The sequence below is a fragment of the Panicum virgatum genome, chromosome 5N (assembly GCF_016808335.1).
Source record: "Panicum virgatum strain AP13 chromosome 5N, P.virgatum_v5, whole genome shotgun sequence".
NCBI classification, from domain to species: domain Eukaryota; kingdom Viridiplantae; phylum Streptophyta; class Magnoliopsida; order Poales; family Poaceae; genus Panicum; species Panicum virgatum.
In genome coordinates, this window is record NC_053149.1 from 67,154,513 (window position 1) to 67,175,712 (window position 21,200).

Sequence of the window (21,200 nt, forward strand, 5' to 3'; positions counted from 1 at the left end):
AACCGTTATGTTGGCTTTCATTTTGTTGACAAGACTCAAAAATCGAGCGAAAAGATTTTCGATAGACTCACCAGGCGATTGCATAAAATTATCATATTCGCGCCTGTAAGTTTCAAATAACCGGATCTTCACTGCGTTGGTGCCCTCATGAAAATTTTGTAGAGTAGACCAAATCTCATGAGCAACTTGTTTGTCAGAAACACGATCAAATTCAGATTTGCTCAAAGCAGCAAAGAGAAAATCTACAGCTTTGTTATTGTTTTCATATTTTGTAGCGTGAGCTGCATTTGAGGGATCAGCTGGAATCACATAAGTCGTATCAATTGTAATATTCCAAATCGCAATCCCTTTCCCCTTGAGAAAGGCACTCATGCGAGCCTTCCAGTACGGGTAATCGGTTCCATCAAAAGCAGGTGGATGTGAAGACGAAGTCATGATCGCCACAAGTGGATTTCACAACAGATTAGGTATGAGAAAACCTTAACCGGCTCTGATACCAATTGTAGGACCGGAAAATGCGACCAGAGGGGGGGTGAATGGGAGCAACTCAAAATAATTTCGCACGGAAGCAAACAGATCAAACTCCCAAATTTCAAGAACTTTAGCAAATTAGATCCAAACGCGAGGAAACTCGAAACATAGGTTCACAAGATCACTAGAAATCTATTCTCAAAATATTATGCAAGGAAATTAAGTATAAAATGCGGATCAAGAAAACTTAGATTGAAACCGACGATAAACCTGACGAAGAACAAATAAGCACGATGCAATGAAACGAAGAACAATACTTAATGATAAAGTATTAAACCAAGTACTTGTTCTTACAAAATTGCATCTAGCCTCCGCCCGATCGTCCTCCCTCTCTTGATTAGAGAGATCAACAAAAATCCCTCACTAGGAATTAAACCCTAGGCTAGACTGGAGAGAGGAGTGCACGCAAGAAGAGCTTCAGGGAGGCGGCTACTGTTCACGGCGGCTACTGTTCACGGCGGCTACTGTTCACGGCGGCTACTGTAGCAGCGCCCCCAAAACCCTAAAAACGCATACCCCTCAATCCTAGGTGCCGCATATTTATAACCCATAGGGTGGCACTACCTAAATTACAAATTTGCCATTACGTAAATCAAATTAACGTAATCGGCGCGTATCACGCAATATCATCCTCCACGGCAAACAATCTCGATGTCCGCGATCCTTCCATCTAGCACCATGGCGTCCCGTGATCTCGCCGCACGATGATCCGGAATCTTCTCGCGATCGACAATTGTCCCCATCTTCGGCCACGTCCGCCGCAACGAACGTCCGGGATCTTGGTTTTGTGGCTTAACCAAGAAACCGTCCACCAACGTTCTCTCGCTGTGTCGTCAGGTACAGTAGACATACACCGCACGATCTCAAATCCCTCGAACGCAAGTCTTGATCCACCCTTCACCGCTCTCAGTCCATCGGTCGTGGCATCATATCTTCATTCTTCACACGTCGCCGCATGTTCAGTCTCCACCTATCACCTGCAACGACACCAACCAAGAGAAACGTCACACGCACACTGTGTTGTTCAATCACTCATCACAAGGTCCTAGCCCCACGGGCATCTCATAGTGTGTCAGGAGTATGAACTTGCACGTACAAGAAACCAACAAACACAAAAGGTGAACAATAAAATGGAGGGGGAGAGCTTTAAAAAGTTCTTCTCTTGTGCCCATATATCCTAATATCCAACAAGAATCTTCTTAGGTGGAGTATATGGGCCTGTGAACGTAACTGAGTTCGATCTCACTCTTGATGTGGCAGGCCGGGTAAAGGGAATCAGTGTTTCGCAGTCAGACAGTCACTACTAGAAGAACTGAACAAAACTCTGAAGAATGCATACAATTAAGTATTCCTTCATCACAAGACTTTTTTAACAAAAACAAAAAAAGATGGTGTGTTGCTACGTTCATTGAAGAACATGTGTACTCCAGCTTGGCAGCTTGTACGACTACGATCGACCGAAGTGTAGACTCAAGTAATGGACAAGTACAAGGATTACGTACATACTACTGCATGTGCATGCTACTTGGAGTGTTTAAGCATCCACAAATTAACAAAATCCTTTCATTGGACTCTGAGTTAACAATGCAAAGTATTAGTACTAGAGTACTACTACTTAATTCCAAGTTGGCTTACTAGATAGTTTGAGATGCAAACCAAAGGTTAGTACTATTACTACTGTCTAGCGGGGGCCGATCGACCTGCATGGATGGCGGAGGTCGATCGCGTGGATCGTCGTTCAAACCCTAGCGGCTAGCGAACAGCACGCACTGGCCTAGGAGAAATCAACGGAGAGAGCTAGCGCCCGTGCGGGCCTCCTCGTAAACACTGTAAAGATAACCGGCCGTGTGTATAATACTAGCACTCCATAAACTCTAGCTTTGCAGTAGTTTTTGCTCTGCATGAGAGAGAGAGAGAGAGAGAGAGAGAGAGAGAGAGAGAGATAGAGAGAGAGAGAGAGAGAGAGAGAGAGAGAGAGAGAGAGAGAGAGAGAGAGAGAGAGCGGGAGGGGAGGCAATCCCACTGAAAACACTTGCATTGATTTGGGGAGCTTTTCTGGGAAGTAGGGGACGGAGCCGTTTGATGAAGAGACTAGTCCTACGTATAGGCGTATCACATACAATACTGTGCCTCTCAGGCTAGCTAGTTACTCTGTGTAGCCTGCTGTATGCAGCAGCTAGCAAAGCACACCTCGAGTAGCTGCCTTCAATTCGTAGGTTGCTCTGTCGCAGTCCACGTCTACTATGGTCTATATTGGGGCTACGGCCGCATTTCCTGATGACCGTACGTGTGCTACTCGACCTCGATCTCCTTTCTGACACAGCCCCCCCTGGTGCTTGCAAGCGTAGAACGCCATGCAGAGGCCGCAGGCATGGACTCTGAGCATGCAGAGAGAGAGCTCTAGAACGCCATGTCTTGTGCAGATCCGAGCACTTTTGTTGCGAAAATGTGCTGGAATGCCTTGCCTGCCAATGTAGTGTTGTTTCTGCTTCTGCATGCTTTTTAGTAGCATTCATCAGGAAATCAATAGAGGTTTAGCTTTAGAATAATATTATGCATAGGTTTATCTTCGTTCGTATACTAGCTTTGCATCACTCAATTTCTCTCTACAATTAAACTTTATAGCATGCATCATGCATGCTTTTTGTAAAGAATAATTAATATGTAATGGTCCTTTTCTATCTTCTCTCTCCGCCTAAAAGGGAGTGATTAATTAGGGTTTTGTACGTATCTGCCGATGCAGCGTACGTTTGACCATGGGCGTCGCGTGGTGCAGCTTTAATTTGCCGGCGGAGGCCGGACTCTCTCAAAGTGAAAACGTACAGTGATCTCACGTGACCTTGGCCTCTTGCTCCTAGCTGCATGCTTCATCTTCTGATTAGTTGTTTCCCTTGACACGGATGGGATGAGGACAAAACGGGGTGTGGTTCGTGGTCAAATGAGATACGGAGTACTCGTAGTAGGGATAAAGCTCTCTCTCTCTCTCTCATGTGGTCCTAGCCTAGCTAGTCCTTACACACCTCCTACTTCTTCTGTTACCACTCGTTTGGGCTTTGTGCATGCGGTCCCAAGAGTCGCGGGGAGTAGTGGTGATGTATGTGCAGCCCAGTGACCGAACGACTCCGCGCGACCCCCTTAATTGGGCCAGCTGGCCCGCCAGCCGGGCTGACCACCCATGCCCTTAATTGGGCCAACTCGCGCTCCGGGCTTGTACATCATCACCATGACGTCTTTGACAAACATTAAAAAAGTTTTTACTAGGAATGATTAGGTAACAGACGAGTTTCCCTAAAAAAAAAAAAGGTAACAGTCGAGTAAAAAAAATTCTGTGCATCAATCGATTTTCTATCCAATAGAGGATTGCCACTTGGAACTGCCGAGATGACAAGATGTGAGTGAGGAGAAGCTAAAAATCAGGCTGCATTTAGTTTCCAAATTTTTTTGCACAGTACCCGTCACATCGAGTTTTCGAACACATGCACGAAGCATTCAATGCAGTTGAAAGAAATAACTAATTACATAGTTTAACTGATTCATACGAGAATGAATCTAATGATGTTAATTAATCCATGATTGGACATTAATTGTCAAGTAACAACGAAACGTGCTACAATACCCAAATCTAAACTTTTTCACCAACTAAACACCCCCTCAATCGATTTTCCTAATCAACCACTGACAGGACAAATGGACTGAAAAAACTGTGCATGCATCAACCGAAATTAATGGAAGAAGCCGTTCGGCAGTCAGCTCCAGCTCCAGCCCAACAGTATTTTTCTCTCACACCACTCCAGCCACCAGCTCCAGCCAGCCCAACAGTATTTTTCTCTCACACCATTCCAGCTCCAGCCTGCGAACGCAGTGAATACAACCACCAATGACGTGGGCTTTGGTCTCAGATTAACATAGCTTGAGATTTCAAGGACACTCATCAGTAGGGCATCCGACGTGCCTTTGCATGGGCTGTAGAGTCCGGTTGTTCCATGAACAATCTCACATATATTGCATCGGTGGTATTTGTGCATTGATGATTTTGTTTAGGTTAGATCTTTGACAAAGATAATTAGTTAGTTGTTCTAAAAAAAGAGATTCACACACACTGGTGAATGAACTAAACCAATACAATGCAGTCAGCAAGTATGCCCCCCAAGATGTACATGCTAGCAGGCAACTCACATTGGTTAAGCTAAATAAAATCGATTTTGCTGCTGAAAAAAATACAACCATGGTAACATAGCATTGGGGGAAAAAAAAGAAAACAACATGAAAGGAATGGCAAAGCTTATAGGACGAACAAAAATTAAAACATATCCTTGATCGAACAGAAAATTAAAAAAATTTCCACTAATTTGATCTGACCAAACAACTGTACCATGCTAAAGAAGTCTCAGTGCCGTCGGCAAGTTTGGTATGCTGCTGCGAGGACAAGACAAGAAATGGATAAAAAGATGATAGGATAACAGCAACAACGTGGTGTGAATTAACGGTGCGCGCATCGATAAAAATACAAAATAATTTGAGATGTCAGGTCCATCAAATAAAAATAATAACAGAGCCACCCACACAAAAACATTACGATAGTTTACGAGATCCAAAACAAAGGAATCGTGAACTGATGCACGGGCTAGAGGCCTCAACCTTCACGCAAGAAACAGGTGCTGGCAACTTTTTTTTTTTTGAAAATGAAAAATGCTCTGACTACTATTGGGCCGTATCTACAACATCAGCCCATACGCGTCATTCGTTGCCTGGGCTGCAAAAGGGGGGATTCGATACATGAAAATTGATTGACGACGTAAACAATTTTTACTCGAGTGATGGTTAGGAATTTCGTTTCATCATGTTCAATCGTATATGTGTGTACGGTTTTTTTTGTTGGGATACAAAATATAACCTCATGGTATGTACGTACGCCTGCTAATGAGGTTAAACCCGTCCCAAATCTGCCCCTACCCATATTCCAAGAGTCCTAATTACCATCCGCCCCGACCCACTCCGTCGGCCCAATGCCCCAACCCGCCCCAACCCAAAGTCACGACGGAAAATGATATGCGACTTACGCGCTGATCTACTACCCTAGTGCCCCAACCCGTCTCAACCCGTTTGTGTCGTCAACTCAACCCGCCCCAATCGTTTCATAGTGTCACATGTTTCCACCCATCCAATAATACCCGTATTAAAACCCACAAAAAAAACCATCAAATTCCGCCCCATTAGCGGGAGTATATGTACGGGGTTTCGCACGCATGCGTGTTTGTAAGATAATACTCCTACTTCCAGTAAATAAAATTTTTAAAAAGGTTGCATGGCTTAAGTTTACGTTTCCCCTCGTCAAGGTTTAATTTAGCGCAAACGGGAACTTGGAGGACGGAAAAAGGAAAAAGGCGGCGCACATGGGCCGGACGCGCATTCCAGCACCCGGCTTGGGCCCAAACATAGATAGACATACGCATTTATGGGCCTCGGTGAACATCAAGCAACATAGCAGGCCTGGGTCCAAGTGTCAGTGGACCCTTCGCGTTGACCAGGGCTACCTCCGCGATGACCCGATATAAAAACCTCGTTCTAGAAATATAACGTTATTAAAAAAGTAGTTACGCGACGTGCACGTGACAACCACTAACTCCAACCTAAATACCCTGGCCCACATCATTAGATGACGTGTGGGGCCCGGGGCGAACCAGCCCGTTCTGGCCCACAAAGGTCGCACCGGATTCCAGCGAACTTTCTTCTAAACCTGGAAAGGAGACGCAGGGCGAGTGCAAAGCAAGGCTTCCATGCGACTGCTGCCATCAGTAGGCAGTAGCTGACCAGTGGGCCAAACAATTAACTGGATCCATCCCGACCCACCGATCAGTGATCTTTTACAAGTACGAACCGTGCACCATATTTCTCAAATGAGATAGCTCCACGTCATCTAAATTATCTTAGCCTTTGGATGGGACAATACACAAATCTACACCGTTCTTTACATAAAGGTATCAGACCTATTTGTTTATATGCTACAACATAGTACGCACCGGAAATGACTCATCCAGAAGCTTTTGGACCACTTCCAGACACCACTCCAGAAGGCAGGAACGAAGACCACTTCCAGACACCACTCGAGAAGGCAGGAACGAAGTTGTCAGCTACCAGCTGGAATCTAGAAAAAACCCCGGAACCTAGAAGATAGTACACCAGTCACCAAGTTAACTATAAATATGTGATTGAACAGCTCCAAAAGCTGAGTTCAGTTCACTTCCATCACAGCTCATCAACACAACGCATTCCTCACATCCATTCTGCACAGTGCTCACCACCGCAACACCTCAAATCCAGTGATAGCTTACAAGACTTGCATAACCTGGATATCATCAGCTCTCGATAAGGTAAGACGTCATAAATAAAAGTCACTATATAGTATGTACAAAAGTATATATTGTAGTTATCTCTGTAACTATACTTTAATCTCAGCTAAACTTAAATTCTCACAAAAGGTTATATTCCCATGTATCGACTGTTTGTTTGTGCACCTGCTATATACTGTATCTTATCTCAGTTACATTTAAAGTTTCATGAATGGTTATATTCCATCTGCTAACTATTTCTTTGTGCACCTGCTATATACTTTACCAGCGATAAATAAAGATGCCAAAAAGATTACTTGAAAATTATCAAGAGCGACCCAATAAGCGGAGTAAAAAGCAACTATACCCAAAAGATGATATAAACATAGACCCAGAAATGGCAAAATACAAAAGACAAGAGAGAATAAAAGAAAGGAAACGTAAGGGAGAGGATAATAAGCCAAATCAGATTGTACAGCAAGGTTTAAAAAGAAGGTGCTTAAACATCGCTCAAAAGCATGCCTATTTATCATTACCTTATGGTATGATATACTTCCCACCTGAATATATTCAATATCTGAAAGAATCATACAAGCAAAGATCATACTGTGGAAAACCAGACTACAAATGCAAATATTGCAACGCAATATTTTGGTATGATGAGCGAAACAAATATGATTCAAAGCGAGGAAATGGAGAGATACTATATTCCAATTGTTGTAAATATGGCAAAATTAGAATCCCGAAATACAGAGAACCTCCACAATTTCTTAAAACATTACTTAATCAGAATGAAGATAAAAAATCAAAACATTTCCTACAAAAGATTCGTCAATATAACAGCATGTTTGCTTTTACATCGATGGGAGGTAATATTGACAAGACAATCAACCAAGGAGAAGGTCCTTATGTTTTTAGAGTAAATGGTCAAATACATCATCACATAGGATCATTATTACCCGAACCAAACAAAATACCCAAGTTTGCTGAGCTATATATCTTTGATACAAAAAATGAAATTGAGAATAGACTACGAGCCTTAACAAAAGAAGAACCTGATAGACATGACCTTAATCCAGCTATAATCAAAGGATTACAGGAAATGCTTGATCAACACAACCCATTAGTAAAAATATTTCGCCACGCACGTGATCTATTTGAAGAACATAAAGGTATTGATATTAGCATCCGAATCCTAGGAGCCAATAAAGGCGACCCAATACAATATGAGATGCCATACTCTGAAGATCTAGCTATGTTAATAGTAGGTGATATAACAGCGGAAAATTATAAAAGAGACATAATAGTTAGTACTAAAAAAAAGGGTCTGCAGCGTATATCGATATTTCATCCTGCATATTTGCCATTACAATATCCATTATTATTCCCATACGGTGAAAGAGGATTTCAACTAGGCATAAAATATCATGAAGATACAACAAGTCCGATAAGAAGGAAAAGAAAAGGAAAAAGAAACACCATGACTGTACATGAATTTTTGAAGTACCATATGCATTTCAGAGATGACCAACCAAATCCTTGGTTATGCTATGGACGGCTATCAAAACAAGCAATTGTAGATGCACGAGCAATGGAGGATGAAGACAGACTTCAATATATTGCAAGAAATCAAGACAAGCTAAGGGCTGAATATATAAAAGGAATATTTGATGCCGTAGAGAAAGGAATGCAAGAAGGAAATCAGATTGGTAAAAGAGTATTGTTACCTTCTAGCCATACTGGTTGTAGACGTTATATCATACAAAATTATCATGATGGAATAGCTATCTGTCGTGTATATGGACCACCAGATCTTTTTATAACATTCACATGCAATCCTAAATGGCCAGAAATAACATCAACAATATTAGAGAGTCAACATCCTAATGATAGACCTGATATTATAGTACGGATATTTCATATGAAGCTACAACAGCTGCTAGATGATATATGTTCAGGCACAATCTTTGGGCCTATATTAGCAATATTATACTCCATAGAATTTCAGAAAAGGGGATTACCACATGTTCATATCTTAGTTTGGGTAGATAAAAAGGGAAATGAAATAACAGCTGAAATTATAGATGCTTGGATAACCGCTGAAATACCAGATCCCACAACAGATCCCTTGGGATATATACTGGTATCTGAACACATGTTACATGGACCATGCGGTGAACAAAATTTGAATTGTCCTTGTATGAAAAAAGGAAGGTGCTCAAAATTTTATCCTAAAGAATTTCAAGAAGAGACCACTTTCACACATACGGGATTTACAGTCTATCGAAGACGCGATACTGGAATTTATATACGGAGAGATAACCATAATTTGGATAATAGATGGGTTGTGCCACATAATTTAGAATTGCTTAAAAAATACCAAGCACATATCAATGTAGAATATGTAAATAAAAGTAGACTTTTGAAATACTTATGTAAATATGTAAATAAAGGACCTGACCAAGCAAACGTAATATTTGAAAGAATAAAAAAAGGTCAGGATGCACCTATAAATGATCAAACAAGAGATATTGATGAGATTAAAGAATATCTCGATTGTAGATACATATGTGAACAAGATGCGCTATGGAGATTACTCGGCTATGAGATACACTACCATTGGCCACCAGTTGAAAGACTCCCAGTGCACCTACCACTAATGAATTTAATTAAAATTAAAAAAGAAGCTAAACTAAGAGATGTAATTAGTGATCCTAAAAATCAAAAAACAATGCTCACAGAATGGTTTGTTGCTAACAAAGAATACAATGATGCAAAAGACCTCACATATTGTGAATTTCCACTCAGATGGAGATGGGATGAATCGAACAAGAAGTGGATAAAACGTCGCCATGGGTTCAAAATAGGAAGATTATATTATGTACATCCTACAGAGGGAGAAAGATTCTATCTACGAATGCTCTTAATGATAGTGAAAGGTGCAACATCTTATGTTGATTTACGAACATACAATGGAATTACATATCAAACTTTTAAAGAAGCATGTGCAGCAAGAGGATTACTAAATGATGATAATGAGTGGTACAAGACATTTGAGGAAGCCACAAACTGGGCAACAGCTTCACAATTACGAAATTTATTTACAACGATGCTTACATATTGTGACCTAAAAGATGAAACACAATTCTTTGAGAAAAATTGGACAAAGATGATAGATGATATTGAAAAACAATTAAAGCTCAAATATTATCCAATCAATTATACACCAACCGAAGCTGAACTCCAAGATTTACTATTACAAGAGTTAGAAGACATTTTCTGTAAAAATGGACAACACATAGAAAATTATAAACTTCCACGCAGATCGACACAACATGTATTGGATACTACCAATCGATTAATTCAAGAGGAACTAAATTATGATATCAAACGATTAGAGGAAGAAGCAAATAAATTATACCTAAAATTGAATAAAGAACAAAAGGAAGCGTTCAATACAATAATTGACAGTGTAATAAATAATAAGTCACAATTCTACTTTATAACAGGCCATGGTGGAACTGGCAAGACATTTTTATGGAATACCATTGTCTCATATCTAAGAGCTCAAAAAAAAATAGTACTAACAGTTGCATCATCAGGGGTAGCATCTTTATTACTCCCAAATGGACGCACTGCTCATTCAAGATTTAAAATACCAATTGACCTAGATGATAATTCCATATGTGATATTAAACGAGGAACTAAACTTGCTAAACTACTTGTTGAAACTTCTCTTATAATCTGGGATGAAGCTCTAATGACAAATAAACAATGCTTTGAAACACTTGATAGGTCGTTAAGAGATATAATGTCTGAAACAGTAAAAGAAGCTTCTGACATACCATTTGGAGGAAAGGTCATTGTATTAGGTGGAGATCCAAAACAAATACTACCTGTCATAGAAAATGGATCAAAATCACAGATTATAAATGCTTCAATTTTTAGATCATATCTCTGGAAAGATGTAACTGTCATACATCTTTTTGAGAACATGCGATTAAAAAAATTAGATCCATGTGATGATGAATATAAAGATCTACAATCATTCAATGATTGGATATTAAGCATTGGCAATGGAACTATCAAAGAAACAAGTGAAATTGATGACAACTCTGATTCTATGACTGTGCAAATACCAAAAGAAATATTGATACAAACAACAGGTAACAAAATAGAGGCACTAGTAGATTATGTTTATCCTGATTTTCATAATAGATTTTCTGAGCCAGATTATTTAAAAGAAAGAGCTATTTTAGCAACAACGAATGAAATTGTTGACGAGATAAATAATTACATGACAAATCTACTTCCAACCCCAGAAAGAGAATATTTAAGTGCAGACAGTATATCAAAATGTTTGGACACATATAATGATGCAAATATTTTATATCCTGTTGAATACCTAAATACACTCAATGCAAACAATTTTCCAACACACAGACTTCTACTGAAGATTGGTGTTCCAATAATGTTATTAAGAAACTTAAACCAAAGCTTGGGATTATGTAATGGCACAAGATTAATAATCACTAATTTAGGTGATAATGTTATAGAAGCGATTATAATAACAGGAACACATATTGGACATAAAACATATATACCAAGAATAAGCCTAACAACAAAGTCTGCTCATTGGCCATTTACATTAAACCGTCGTCAGTTTCCAATAAAAGTTTGTTACGCAATGACTATTAACAAAAGCCAAGGGCAAACACTATCAAATGTAGGGGTATACTTAAAAAAGAAAGTATTTACACATGGACAATTATATGTTGCAGTATCACGTGTTACAAGCAAAAAGGGTTTAAAAGTATTAATAGAAAATGATGATGGATCGTGTGGATCAGACACAGAATATTGTTTATAGGGAAATACTTCAATCAATATAGAAAATATCATATTATGAATTTTTTTAAAAAAAGACAATGAGGAAGCAAACTAATTGAGCATAACTTAAATCAACATACCAATTTGCAGGTCTAGACAGAGCGGCGAGAGGATGCAGGCAAGAGGCATAACATTTCACTACTCGTGGTCAGATCTCCACCACTTATAATGAAGCTAAAAGGGAAATGATATCAATCTCAAATGGCACAATAATGATAAAAAAAATATCTCAAAAGCACTAACTATCCGGCCAGTGACCAACTAAATTAACAGAATCCGAAGGCGGAAGGCCTGATCATTTGATACAGCTACTATCAGCACAAACAGAGAACTATCTACATCGTCAAATTACAGCATGCTTAAGTTGTCTAGGCTTCGGATCGAACCGAGGATTCGTACATGAATACAATACACAATGAGACGTCAAAGGATCAAACTAGGGGGAATCACGCGCTCACCTAAGCCGGATGTCGCATTTCCGCTGCTGCTACAGATGGCCCAGATCCGGCTGCTGACGTTGTCGCCGCAGCCTCCAAGCTCTGCAGTGGGGACGGATCCGGCCGCCGAGGCCACCACGAGGCGCGGGAGCTCATGGCGGTGGCCGGCGACGGGGGCAACCGCAGCCGCCGCTCCAGCACCCTGGCGGCCGCGGGGAAGGCGCTGCGCGCTGGGCGCTACAGCCAGCAGGGTGCCGCCACGCGCCTGCTCCGACCTCAGGGCGCCGCCACCGCCTCGCTTCAGCCGCGCCTGCCGGCGGGGGCCGCCGCTGCAGCACCCTCGTCGTCGCCCTCAGGCCTCAGCCTCCTTCCTCTCCGCGCTGGGCAGAGCAGGACACATCTGCTCAGGTGGCGCCGCCATCCTTCTTTGCCGTCCGCCACCTCCCGCTCCAAGCCCAGCAAGGCCGAGATGGTCCTATCTGCAGTCCAAGGGGGAGCACTGCGGCGTCGTTGGCCACCGAAGTAGGCATCGCTTTGGATCCGAGGGAGACGAAATGAGTGGATGACAGAAATCCCACCTCTCACGGACCGAGGGGAGCAAACGAGTGGACGAGAGGAATTCTAATTACATGTGGACCCCATGCTCATCGGCAGCTAGGAGAAAAATTCAAATAGCATGCGGGCTCAAACACTGCAGAGGTGGTGGAAAATATGAGTCATAAATACTGTATATGTCAGCTGGTTACTCCATGTAGGACGCGGCAAAGCCGCGCCCGGATTTCTAGTGTAGCACGAGAATCGCGCTGAAGTAATTTGCTTTCGTCTTCGTACGCGGGCTAGCTTCTCCGTGAGAAAGCGCGCAGCAAAACCGAGCAGCACAACTACCAACCAAATGGCGGTACAGCCCGCGCTGTCACTGACACCGGGCCCGTCTCTCCCCACTCATAAACCCAGGCAGTGTCCATTGCCCCGCCAGTGCTGGCCTCGTGCGCCCCCACTCCACCTCGTCGCCTCCGCCGCCGCCGCCGAGCCGAGTCGGAACCCGCATGGACGCCGGCGTGCTGTCCAACGTCCGGTGGGCCACAGCCTGCGCGGCGCTGCTCAACGCCGCCGCCGCCTCCGCGGGCGCCGCCGTCGCGGCCGTCGCGCTCCGCCGCTGCGGCGGGGGTGGCGCCCTCGGTCCGGCCGCCGCCGTGGCCTCCGCGGCGTCGGCGGCGAGGCTCCTGGCTTCTGCGGTGGCGGGGTTCGCGCAGGGCGCCGCCGCCTCAGCTATTGCCGCCGGTGCCATCGGGGCCCATGTCGACAGCGAGCGCGACCTCCGCCAACTCTCCAGGGTATGCTCCAAGCTCATAGCTTAATGCATCCTAGTGTTCTATTTAATCCGCTGTAAATTGCAGAATTAGTAATAATTCCTACTAAAATACAATTAAATTATTAAATTAATCCTTCAAAAAGCATGTGTGGTATTGTTATCCGAAGCACGGGGGTAACGGTAACAACGGCGTACATGGCCGAATAGGACCGAGTCCGCCTTAAAAGAGCAGCCTTTTATTCCCATGTAGACACGTAACACGACAAGTTATCGACCTTGTAAATTGGGTTTCCAGACCTGGCGGGAGGCGGTGATCATGCGGTGCGCGTGGTGGTTTCAGACATCGGGTCACCGAGATATTCGTGGAGAACTGGAGATGGCATTGTGAGACTTGAACCTTTACTTCATTCTGTAGACTGGTGGGGGAGCCCAGACACCAGAGCATGATGGCTGCTCATTCATGCGCACTTCCTCTGCAACTTGCGGCATTAACATAGCTGAATCTTTGACAGGACATCTCTGTCTCCATCATAGTTCATGAGAGAAGATCATTATCTGTTGAGAAATAAAAGTTATGTGGTCTAAATTACTCCTTCTTGGTTAATGAATGCAAGTGTACTGAACTTGCCATAAAACCACGCTGTTGATTTTCCTTCATTTCTTTCTCTCTCTTTTTTGGGTGTGATTTTCCCTTCAACACCATGGGATGGTCACAATTACTTCATCCAAGAGAGAGCTTGATTAGCAATAGTTTGTCCTTGTATTGTTTTTTTTTCTTAAACTAACTGCGTTGTAGCATTTTAAGTGTTAACAGAATGCATATCTGACTTGGAATTAGATTACCTGTAGTAGTATCTGAAGTTTATTCTTTTCGTGAACAGCTACGGTACAAGAGATGGCTTTGGTGGACACGATTTGGAATGGTCATCACAATGCTGCAATTTGTGTTGACAATTTATTTGATGTGTATCATCATAAAAGACATCTTAGCTGGAGGCTTTTTAAAACAGTGCTTTTCAGGTTCACGCACAATGTTATAATTAAGATTCTTTTTGTTGAAACAAAATATCTTCCTTTAGATCCTGCAATTATGTTGTGTATGACTTGAAGATTCTATGTGCCATATAAGGATGGGCAGCTTTTAATGTTATCTATTGAGTAATGTTATCTGAATTTTGTCAGGACAAAATCAGGGAAACAATGACTGGAAGCGTATCTTGTTAATAATTTTTCTTGTCAGTATGTGGGTGGCAATTATAGTTCAGTGCGCTACTGGTTCTGATGTACTAAGGTGGAGATCATTTTATGCATCCCATGATATTGCGTGGAGGGCACACTACCGAGAGGTGTTTGATCATGGAATCCGTGAAGTTTTGTGCTGTCTAGGGCGGGTTAAGTATTCGTATGTTCCTCTCTAGTCCATGTTCTTATGCGCTAATATCAATAATGTTTGAACAATCTCGGTAACTTTACTCTTAACCTTGCTAGGAGTGTGTTGGAAGATGATGATATATGTGTCGTGGCGAAGTTATTGGGTGACCTTATGGCTTATCGTGCATCTGGAACTGGTCATCTTGAGCTCATAGCAGGTTAGTTGTTTATGTTGCAATCCAAAACTCACTTATGTTCAATCTTGGTGATATATACGTGATTTATCTTTGCCTAATGGGTAAAATCACAAGCATCACTGTTACTAAGGTTTAGTTATATTATACAAGTAATCAGCTAAAATGATCTAGAAGCTGTTGTTTCTGCATCATGAACCTTTTAAAGGCCAAAAATAATTTAGGAACTATATTGGAACTTTGATTAATTGCTTTGACTAATAAAATAAGGTGAAACTTCTTTTAAACCGAAGCCTGATGATGTGGTTTTATGGCATTACTGTTCACCAGAGTCATCTGTATCCCAAATGATTTTCCTTCAGGGCTTTCACTTCTGCAGAAATCTAAGCTCTCCACAGTTATTTCGAAATAACTAGTGGAGGCTCCTCAAGATCTTATCCAAGAGGCTGTTCTCTTTCATCCATTTGCTGAAGCTGCCTATACAGTTATTCCCTACATCCTTGCTGTGCCTCCTTTTCAGTTCTTGGCAGACACATTGAAGGTACTCTCTTTTCAGGGCCCACTGCTTGATTTTGGAAGGAATCCTGTTATGTTTCCCTGTGTGTGGCTCAACAGGCAAGGTGTTTTGACTCCATGGACTCGTTTTAGGTAAATATTGTGTACCTCCGTAAAATACTTTGCTGGCACTGATTAGATTATGTTATATCGACCGTAGAGATTGTTATGTTTTCATGTTGCCTGATAATCTCTGCGAAATTTGATAATACATCCTTTCTTAGGGGCTGTTTGGGAGAGCTTTTCTGAGACTCGCTTATAAGCTGAGCAGACTTATCTAATAAGCCGCGATCTGGAGAATCTGCTTTCTGAATAAGCGAGGGTGTTTGGCTAGCCTGATTATTGTTGATAGATTATCTGTTCTGGGTATGAAATGACCGTTATACCCTTGAGGCTAATAATACCTCTTTTTGTTTGTAACACTGATGTGAAGACAATTTTCGACATCTTTGTGAAGTTTGAGAAACAAATCTAGTTCCATTAAAATGTACTCGTACAATAAAATTCAAATTAACTCACATTTGAACCATTGAAAGTGCTACAAAATACTAAAAATGGAGTATGATAAATCAAGCAACCAAAGCCGCAGCAAGTGCATCACGGAAAGTACACATATTTCACCTTCACTGCACTTTACTGGAGGGCGCTGCCTGCTCCTGTTGTTGTCGCTGGTGGCTGCTCCTGTTGCTGGACGCAGTTGGCCGGCGGGCACTGCAGGGCCCCACGCGCAGCAGGGAGGCTGCTCCAGTCGGGCGAAGCAGCAGCAAGGCGGACAGGGCCGGCCGGGCGCTGCAGCGTGGAGAGCGCCGGCGGCCGGTGGCAGGGAGGACAGGCCGGTGCCCAGATCCGGTTGGAGCAGAGGAACGAGAGTGCCGGCGCTCAGATGCGTGCGGGAGGAGAGGGGCTGGAAGGGGAAAAGCGTTGATAATCGAAACGCCGTGGTGGGGAGGATTTTTCTGCGATTGCGGTCCAAATAAGCTGGTTGATAATCGAAGCGTTTGGCGGGATTATTTGGCTTTTTTCGCTTAAAATCTGAGTTAAGCGGTCCCAAACAGGGCCTTAGTGTTGTGAACTTATGATTGGCAAAGCCATAGAATGACTCATAGGAGCTGTCCTTACTTTTTCCGTTGGATTCAAAAGTAAAACGGATTCTTTACTGTCGTGGTGCTGCAAACCACGGCCGGGTGGCGGAAGGCACCCGCCCTAGCCCAGAGGGTGTGTACTCAGGGGGTAGCTAGTCTTAGATCGATCTCCCTTCAGAACACAAGAAACACAGCAGGATTTAGAGTGGTTCGGGCCGCCGGAGCGTAATACCCTACATCCACTGTGTGTTGTATTGCCTTCCCACAAGCGTGAGGAGGTGCGAGAGCTTGAGTCTGTATGGATCTTCCTGTGCACAGCGAGCGCCTCCCTTTTATATCTCAAGGGGGCGCGTACACAGTCGTTGGATCCCCGACAGGTGGGTCCAACGATGTAGTATAACCTAACGCACTGTTCATGCATTATGGCGTCGCAGGCAAAGGAGATCTTTCTCTTGGATTCCCTCGCCTGCTCCCGGAGCCCTTCGTCCATCATGTCCTAGCGTCGTCTTGTCAGGTCAGGCCCGTCGCAGCTAGTGACACCGCCCGTCACATTGCTTAAGCGGGCGGTGTAGCTTGCGGCGTAGGCGGCATGATGGAAAAGTGCCGTGCTGTCGTATCCGTTTAATGCTACAGGCGGGCTCTGCGCGGGCGCGGCTCAGGCGGCTGCACTGTGCTCCTTGGTAATACGCGGCGCGCAGCGGGGCCTGACAAAAGGCTGTCTTGTGTACCACGGCGGCAGAGCACGCCTTGTCTATCGCATTAAATGCGGTAGGTGGGCGAGTCTTCCTCCGGAAGGCTCGCGCACGATCCCACGCCTCCGGGACACGTGGCGGCTTCGGACCCCTACACGGTGAGGGGAGTCCGGACGGGCGTAGGAGGTCCCGGACCCCTCTGGGGGTCCGAGGCTTCGGCGGTCAGCTTGGAGCTTCCCTTCCATGGAGACACGTGGCGCCACCGGACCCATCCTCAGGCGGGAAACGGTCCGGGGCCGTTGGCCTGGTGAGGGAAAAGCCTGGCCTGTGGGGCCTGGCTACTCCGTCTCTCCCGCGCAGCTACGGATAACTACGCGGGTCCTGCTTTGCTGCAGTAAGAGTGGGTATCCCTGTTGCAGGGTACCGACAGTGGCCCCCGGGCCCACCTTGGGGGAGGTACGAGCCCACAGGTGGGGCCACTTCTGCGATTTGGTACTATATAGCTTGAAGCTCCTTTCTGCAGGTCTTGACCGGCTTTGACTACCCATTGGGTTGGTTGCTGCCTCATCACGTCGCAACGGATTACTGACTAAGGGCCCCACGATAAGCGGTTCACTTAGTCACACGCGCGACGTTTGGCATTGTTGCGGCCGGAGTAAACGGATCATTTACCACCGGCGCAGCTCCCGAAAAGCTCGGCCACGCCTATGATTAATGCGCGCACGTCAGCTCGGCTTCCGCCTTGCTTCACGCGCGCGGGCGACGGTTCGGATCCCGCCTTTTCGCACCCCCGTTGATTACCCACCCTCCCTGACAGGTGGGCCTGGGCCCCTCACGTCATGGACTGGGCGGCTAACTCCTGGTGCGAGCGTCGCTTGAGTTCCGGCGACGGTTCCGGGGCGCGCTGGTTGAGACGGGCTTTATAACGGGGCATACCGTATCCTATGGTTGCTTTCCCGCATTCGTCTTCTTCCTCCAGCCTTTGCGCCCCTTTGCCTCCGAGCCTTCCTTGACCTTCTCTCCCCCCTACACAGGCTCCTTCCTCGCCCGTCAGGAGATGGCATCCCTTGTTCATCCCCGTCGCTTCCAGACCGAGGGAGAGCTGAACACAGTGCGCCGCCTGCTCGGGTGGAGCGCTCAGGAGACCGGCTGGGGGGTGCGAGCAGGCTCGGTTCCCCTTGGCAACCTCCGCGCCGGGGAGTTCGTGCTATTTACCTCGCACGTCTCCGCCGGCGTGGGGCTGCCGATTTCTTCATTCTTGCTGCTGCTGCTGGAAGACTTCGGCCTCCAGCTTCAGCATCTGACGCCCCACTCCCTCCTCCTGGCGTCCATCTTTGTGCATTTATGCGAGATGTTCGTAGGAGTGCGTCCCTGCGTCATCCTCTTCCGCTACTTCTTCATCCTGGTGAAGTCCGGAAGGAGCAAGGACGAAGTGGGAGGGTACTACTTCCAGATAAGGAGCGACCTGCCGACTCCTTACATTCCGGGCCTTGCTGGCGGAAGGTGGGAGGAGTGGCGCAGGGATTGGGTGGTTGCCACCACCGAAGCCAACGAGCGCCTTGTCCTGCCGACCGCGGGGCCCGCCTCCGACAAAGCGTCCTGGAGGGCCAAGCCATCGCTGCAGCCGGAGTTCGACTCCGTGCTGGATAAGATCAGGTCACTGGCAGGGAGCGGCCTCACCTCGTGGCACGTGCTCGGCGACTTCGTGAAGCGCCGGATCGCCCCCCTGAAGCAGCGGCCGCGACCGGCGTGGAGCTTCACCGGCCTCAACGATTGCAGCAGGACCCACCGCGGGGAGGGAAGCGACCTGACCCAGGAGGCCTTGGAGGTCCTGGTGCGGAACGTGACGGGAGACACCTTCATCGCAGAGAATCTGATCCTCCCGCAGAGCATAGTCCCCCTCTGCGAGGACCCAGCGAGGGTGGCGGTGCTGGCCACCCTGCCAACCCTGGACGACGGGGGACTGGCCCCGCGGCAGACCGGGGGTGACCCGAACCGTGGGCTCCGGATCCCTGGCTCGTCCGGGGATCAGGCTACGCTAAGCGCTGCGGGGTCCGGTGCCACTACGAAGGGGAAACAGGCCGCGGCTGCGGCCGTCTCCAGCCGGGCCCAGAGCAGCTCCGGTGCGTCGTCAGGGGACGTAGGCCGGCGGAGGCTACTCCGGGGCGACGGGACCCTGGTGTCGGAGCCCGCCGCGAAGCGCCAGAGGTCTTCCGAGGGCGCAGGCCAGGGCAGCTCCTGGGCTGCTGGCCCCCACGGGTCCTCTGGCGTAACTGGACCACCACCATCGCCGCCGAAGAATTCATCGCGCCGGCAGCAAGAGCGGCCGCAGCAGGAGCAGCCGCAGGAGCAGCGGCAGCAGGCACGCGGACGGCAGCAGCAGCAACAGGAGCGACCCCGGGTTGCACCCATGCCGCAGCCGCAGGTACAGCAGCAACGGGCGCAGGCCCGGGTTACGCCTGTATCGCAGCTGCAGGGGCAACAACAGCAACAGCAACAGCAGCAGCTGCAAGAGAAGAGGCCCGGGCTCCGGGGACGCTGGGTCCCCGGTTCTGCTGGGTTAGTGTCATCTTGCTCTCCTCCCTTGCGCCGGTGTTCTGTTTTTTTTTGTGTTGACGGCTTTTCTGCTTTGCTACCAGGGCTTCCCGCCCCAGCGGTTCTTCTACCACCGTTGGCACATCAGCAGGTGCCCGGGCGGCAGCGACCTCGGCATCGACAGCGACGGTGGCAGTAGGTGCGGGACCCTCAGGTACGGCGTCCTGTTGCTAACTCCGTGACACATGATGCGATGCTGACTGTCATGCCATTTCCAGACTCTGCAGGGCTCAGTGCAGCAGCGGCAGCGGCGGTGGCGCCGGTGCTGGGTGCAGCCGCTCCTGACGTATTGGTGGCGGGGGCACTCGGTGCGGCCGTGTCTGCCACAGCGGCAGCGGGAGCACCGAAGTTAGGTTCGGCCGCGCCCGACTTGGCGGCAGCGGGGGCGCCGGAGCTGGGCCCGGCCGTGCCCGACTCGGCGGCAGGGGAGGCGCCGGAGCTGGGCCCGACGGCGCCCGACTCGGCGGCAGCGGGGGCGCCGGAGCTGGGCCCGGCCGCGCCCGACTCGGCGGCAGTGGAAGCGCCGGAGACAAGTGCCGCAGCGGAAGCCCCTACCTCCAGCTCCGGTCCTGTTGCGGAGGAAGAGTTGGAGGTGGTGTTTGGCAGGCGGCTCCTGCAGCTCCAATCCCCGGAGGAGGATACGACTCCGCTTCCTCAGGTGCTGTTGCGAGTTCGGCGTTCGATTGAGGAGGCAACCTCCTCCGCCGAGGTGGCCTTCCGGCGGGAGTGGTCTGCGCTGGAGAGCGAGCGTCAGCGCCTCTCCGACTGGCACACCCGCCTGGAGGCGCACACGAAGGCTGAAGCCTCCCACGCCGCGGAAACTCGGTCAAAGCTCAAGGCGGACCAAGCGGCCTACCGAGTCAACCTTAAGAAGGTGTTTGACCGAGAGCTTGCAGTGTCAAGCCGAGAGAAATCCTTGGCGCAGCGGGAGCAGGACTTCACCCTGGAGGTTGTTGGGTTCGCTGCTCAGCGGTCCGACCTCGAGGCTCACCTCGCAGCCCAGCAATCAGAGCTGGAGACTCGCAGCGAGGACCTCGAGGTCCGGAGGCAGGAGCTCGACGTCTTCTCTGCGACTCTGCAGGGATGGCGTGAACAACTGCAGGAGAGAGCCCGCCAGCTGACTGCCGACGAGGCGGACTTGGAGGAGGACCGGAAGTCTCTTGCCAAACGGGAAGCTCACGCCACCGCCATAGAGAAGGAGCTTGAGCGCCA

The 21,200-nt window shown here is 47.1% G+C and overlaps 1 protein-coding gene across 3 annotated transcripts; it reads left to right on the forward strand.

Annotated features, from left to right (window-relative positions):
- The first annotated feature begins 13,044 nt into the window (after positions 1-13,044).
- Positions 13,045-16,089, forward strand: LOC120672669. 3 transcript variants are annotated; one of them, XM_039953193.1, is made up of 7 exons: positions 13,045-13,521; positions 14,381-14,519; positions 14,682-14,901; positions 14,988-15,088; positions 15,395-15,548; positions 15,621-15,712; positions 15,844-16,089. In XM_039953193.1, exons 1-5 carry the CDS (start codon positions 13,234-13,236, stop codon positions 15,478-15,480), a joined length of 834 nt encoding a protein of 277 aa, XP_039809127.1. In that variant the 5' UTR covers positions 13,045-13,233; the 3' UTR covers positions 15,481-15,548; positions 15,621-15,712; positions 15,844-16,089. The 3 variants fall into 3 exon arrangements, with proteins under 3 accessions (XP_039809127.1, XP_039809129.1, XP_039809128.1); XM_039953195.1 differs by having other exon boundaries at positions 13,050-13,521; positions 15,444-15,548; XM_039953194.1 differs by having other exon boundaries at positions 13,060-13,521; positions 15,427-15,548.
- The last annotated feature ends 5,111 nt before the right edge of the window (positions 16,090-21,200 follow it).

Excerpts from the sequence above, each read along its gene's own strand:
- LOC120672669 (XM_039953193.1), top strand. The coding sequence starts at position 13,234 with ATGGACGCCGGCGTGCTGTCCAACGTCCGGTGGGCCACAGCCTGCGCG. Across the intron at positions 13,522-14,380 it reads ACCTCCGCCAACTCTCCAGG|CTACGGTACAAGAGATGGCT; the intron begins GTATGCTCCAAG and ends TTTCGTGAACAG. Across the intron at positions 14,520-14,681 it reads TTTAAAACAGTGCTTTTCAG|GACAAAATCAGGGAAACAAT; the intron begins GTTCACGCACAA and ends GAATTTTGTCAG.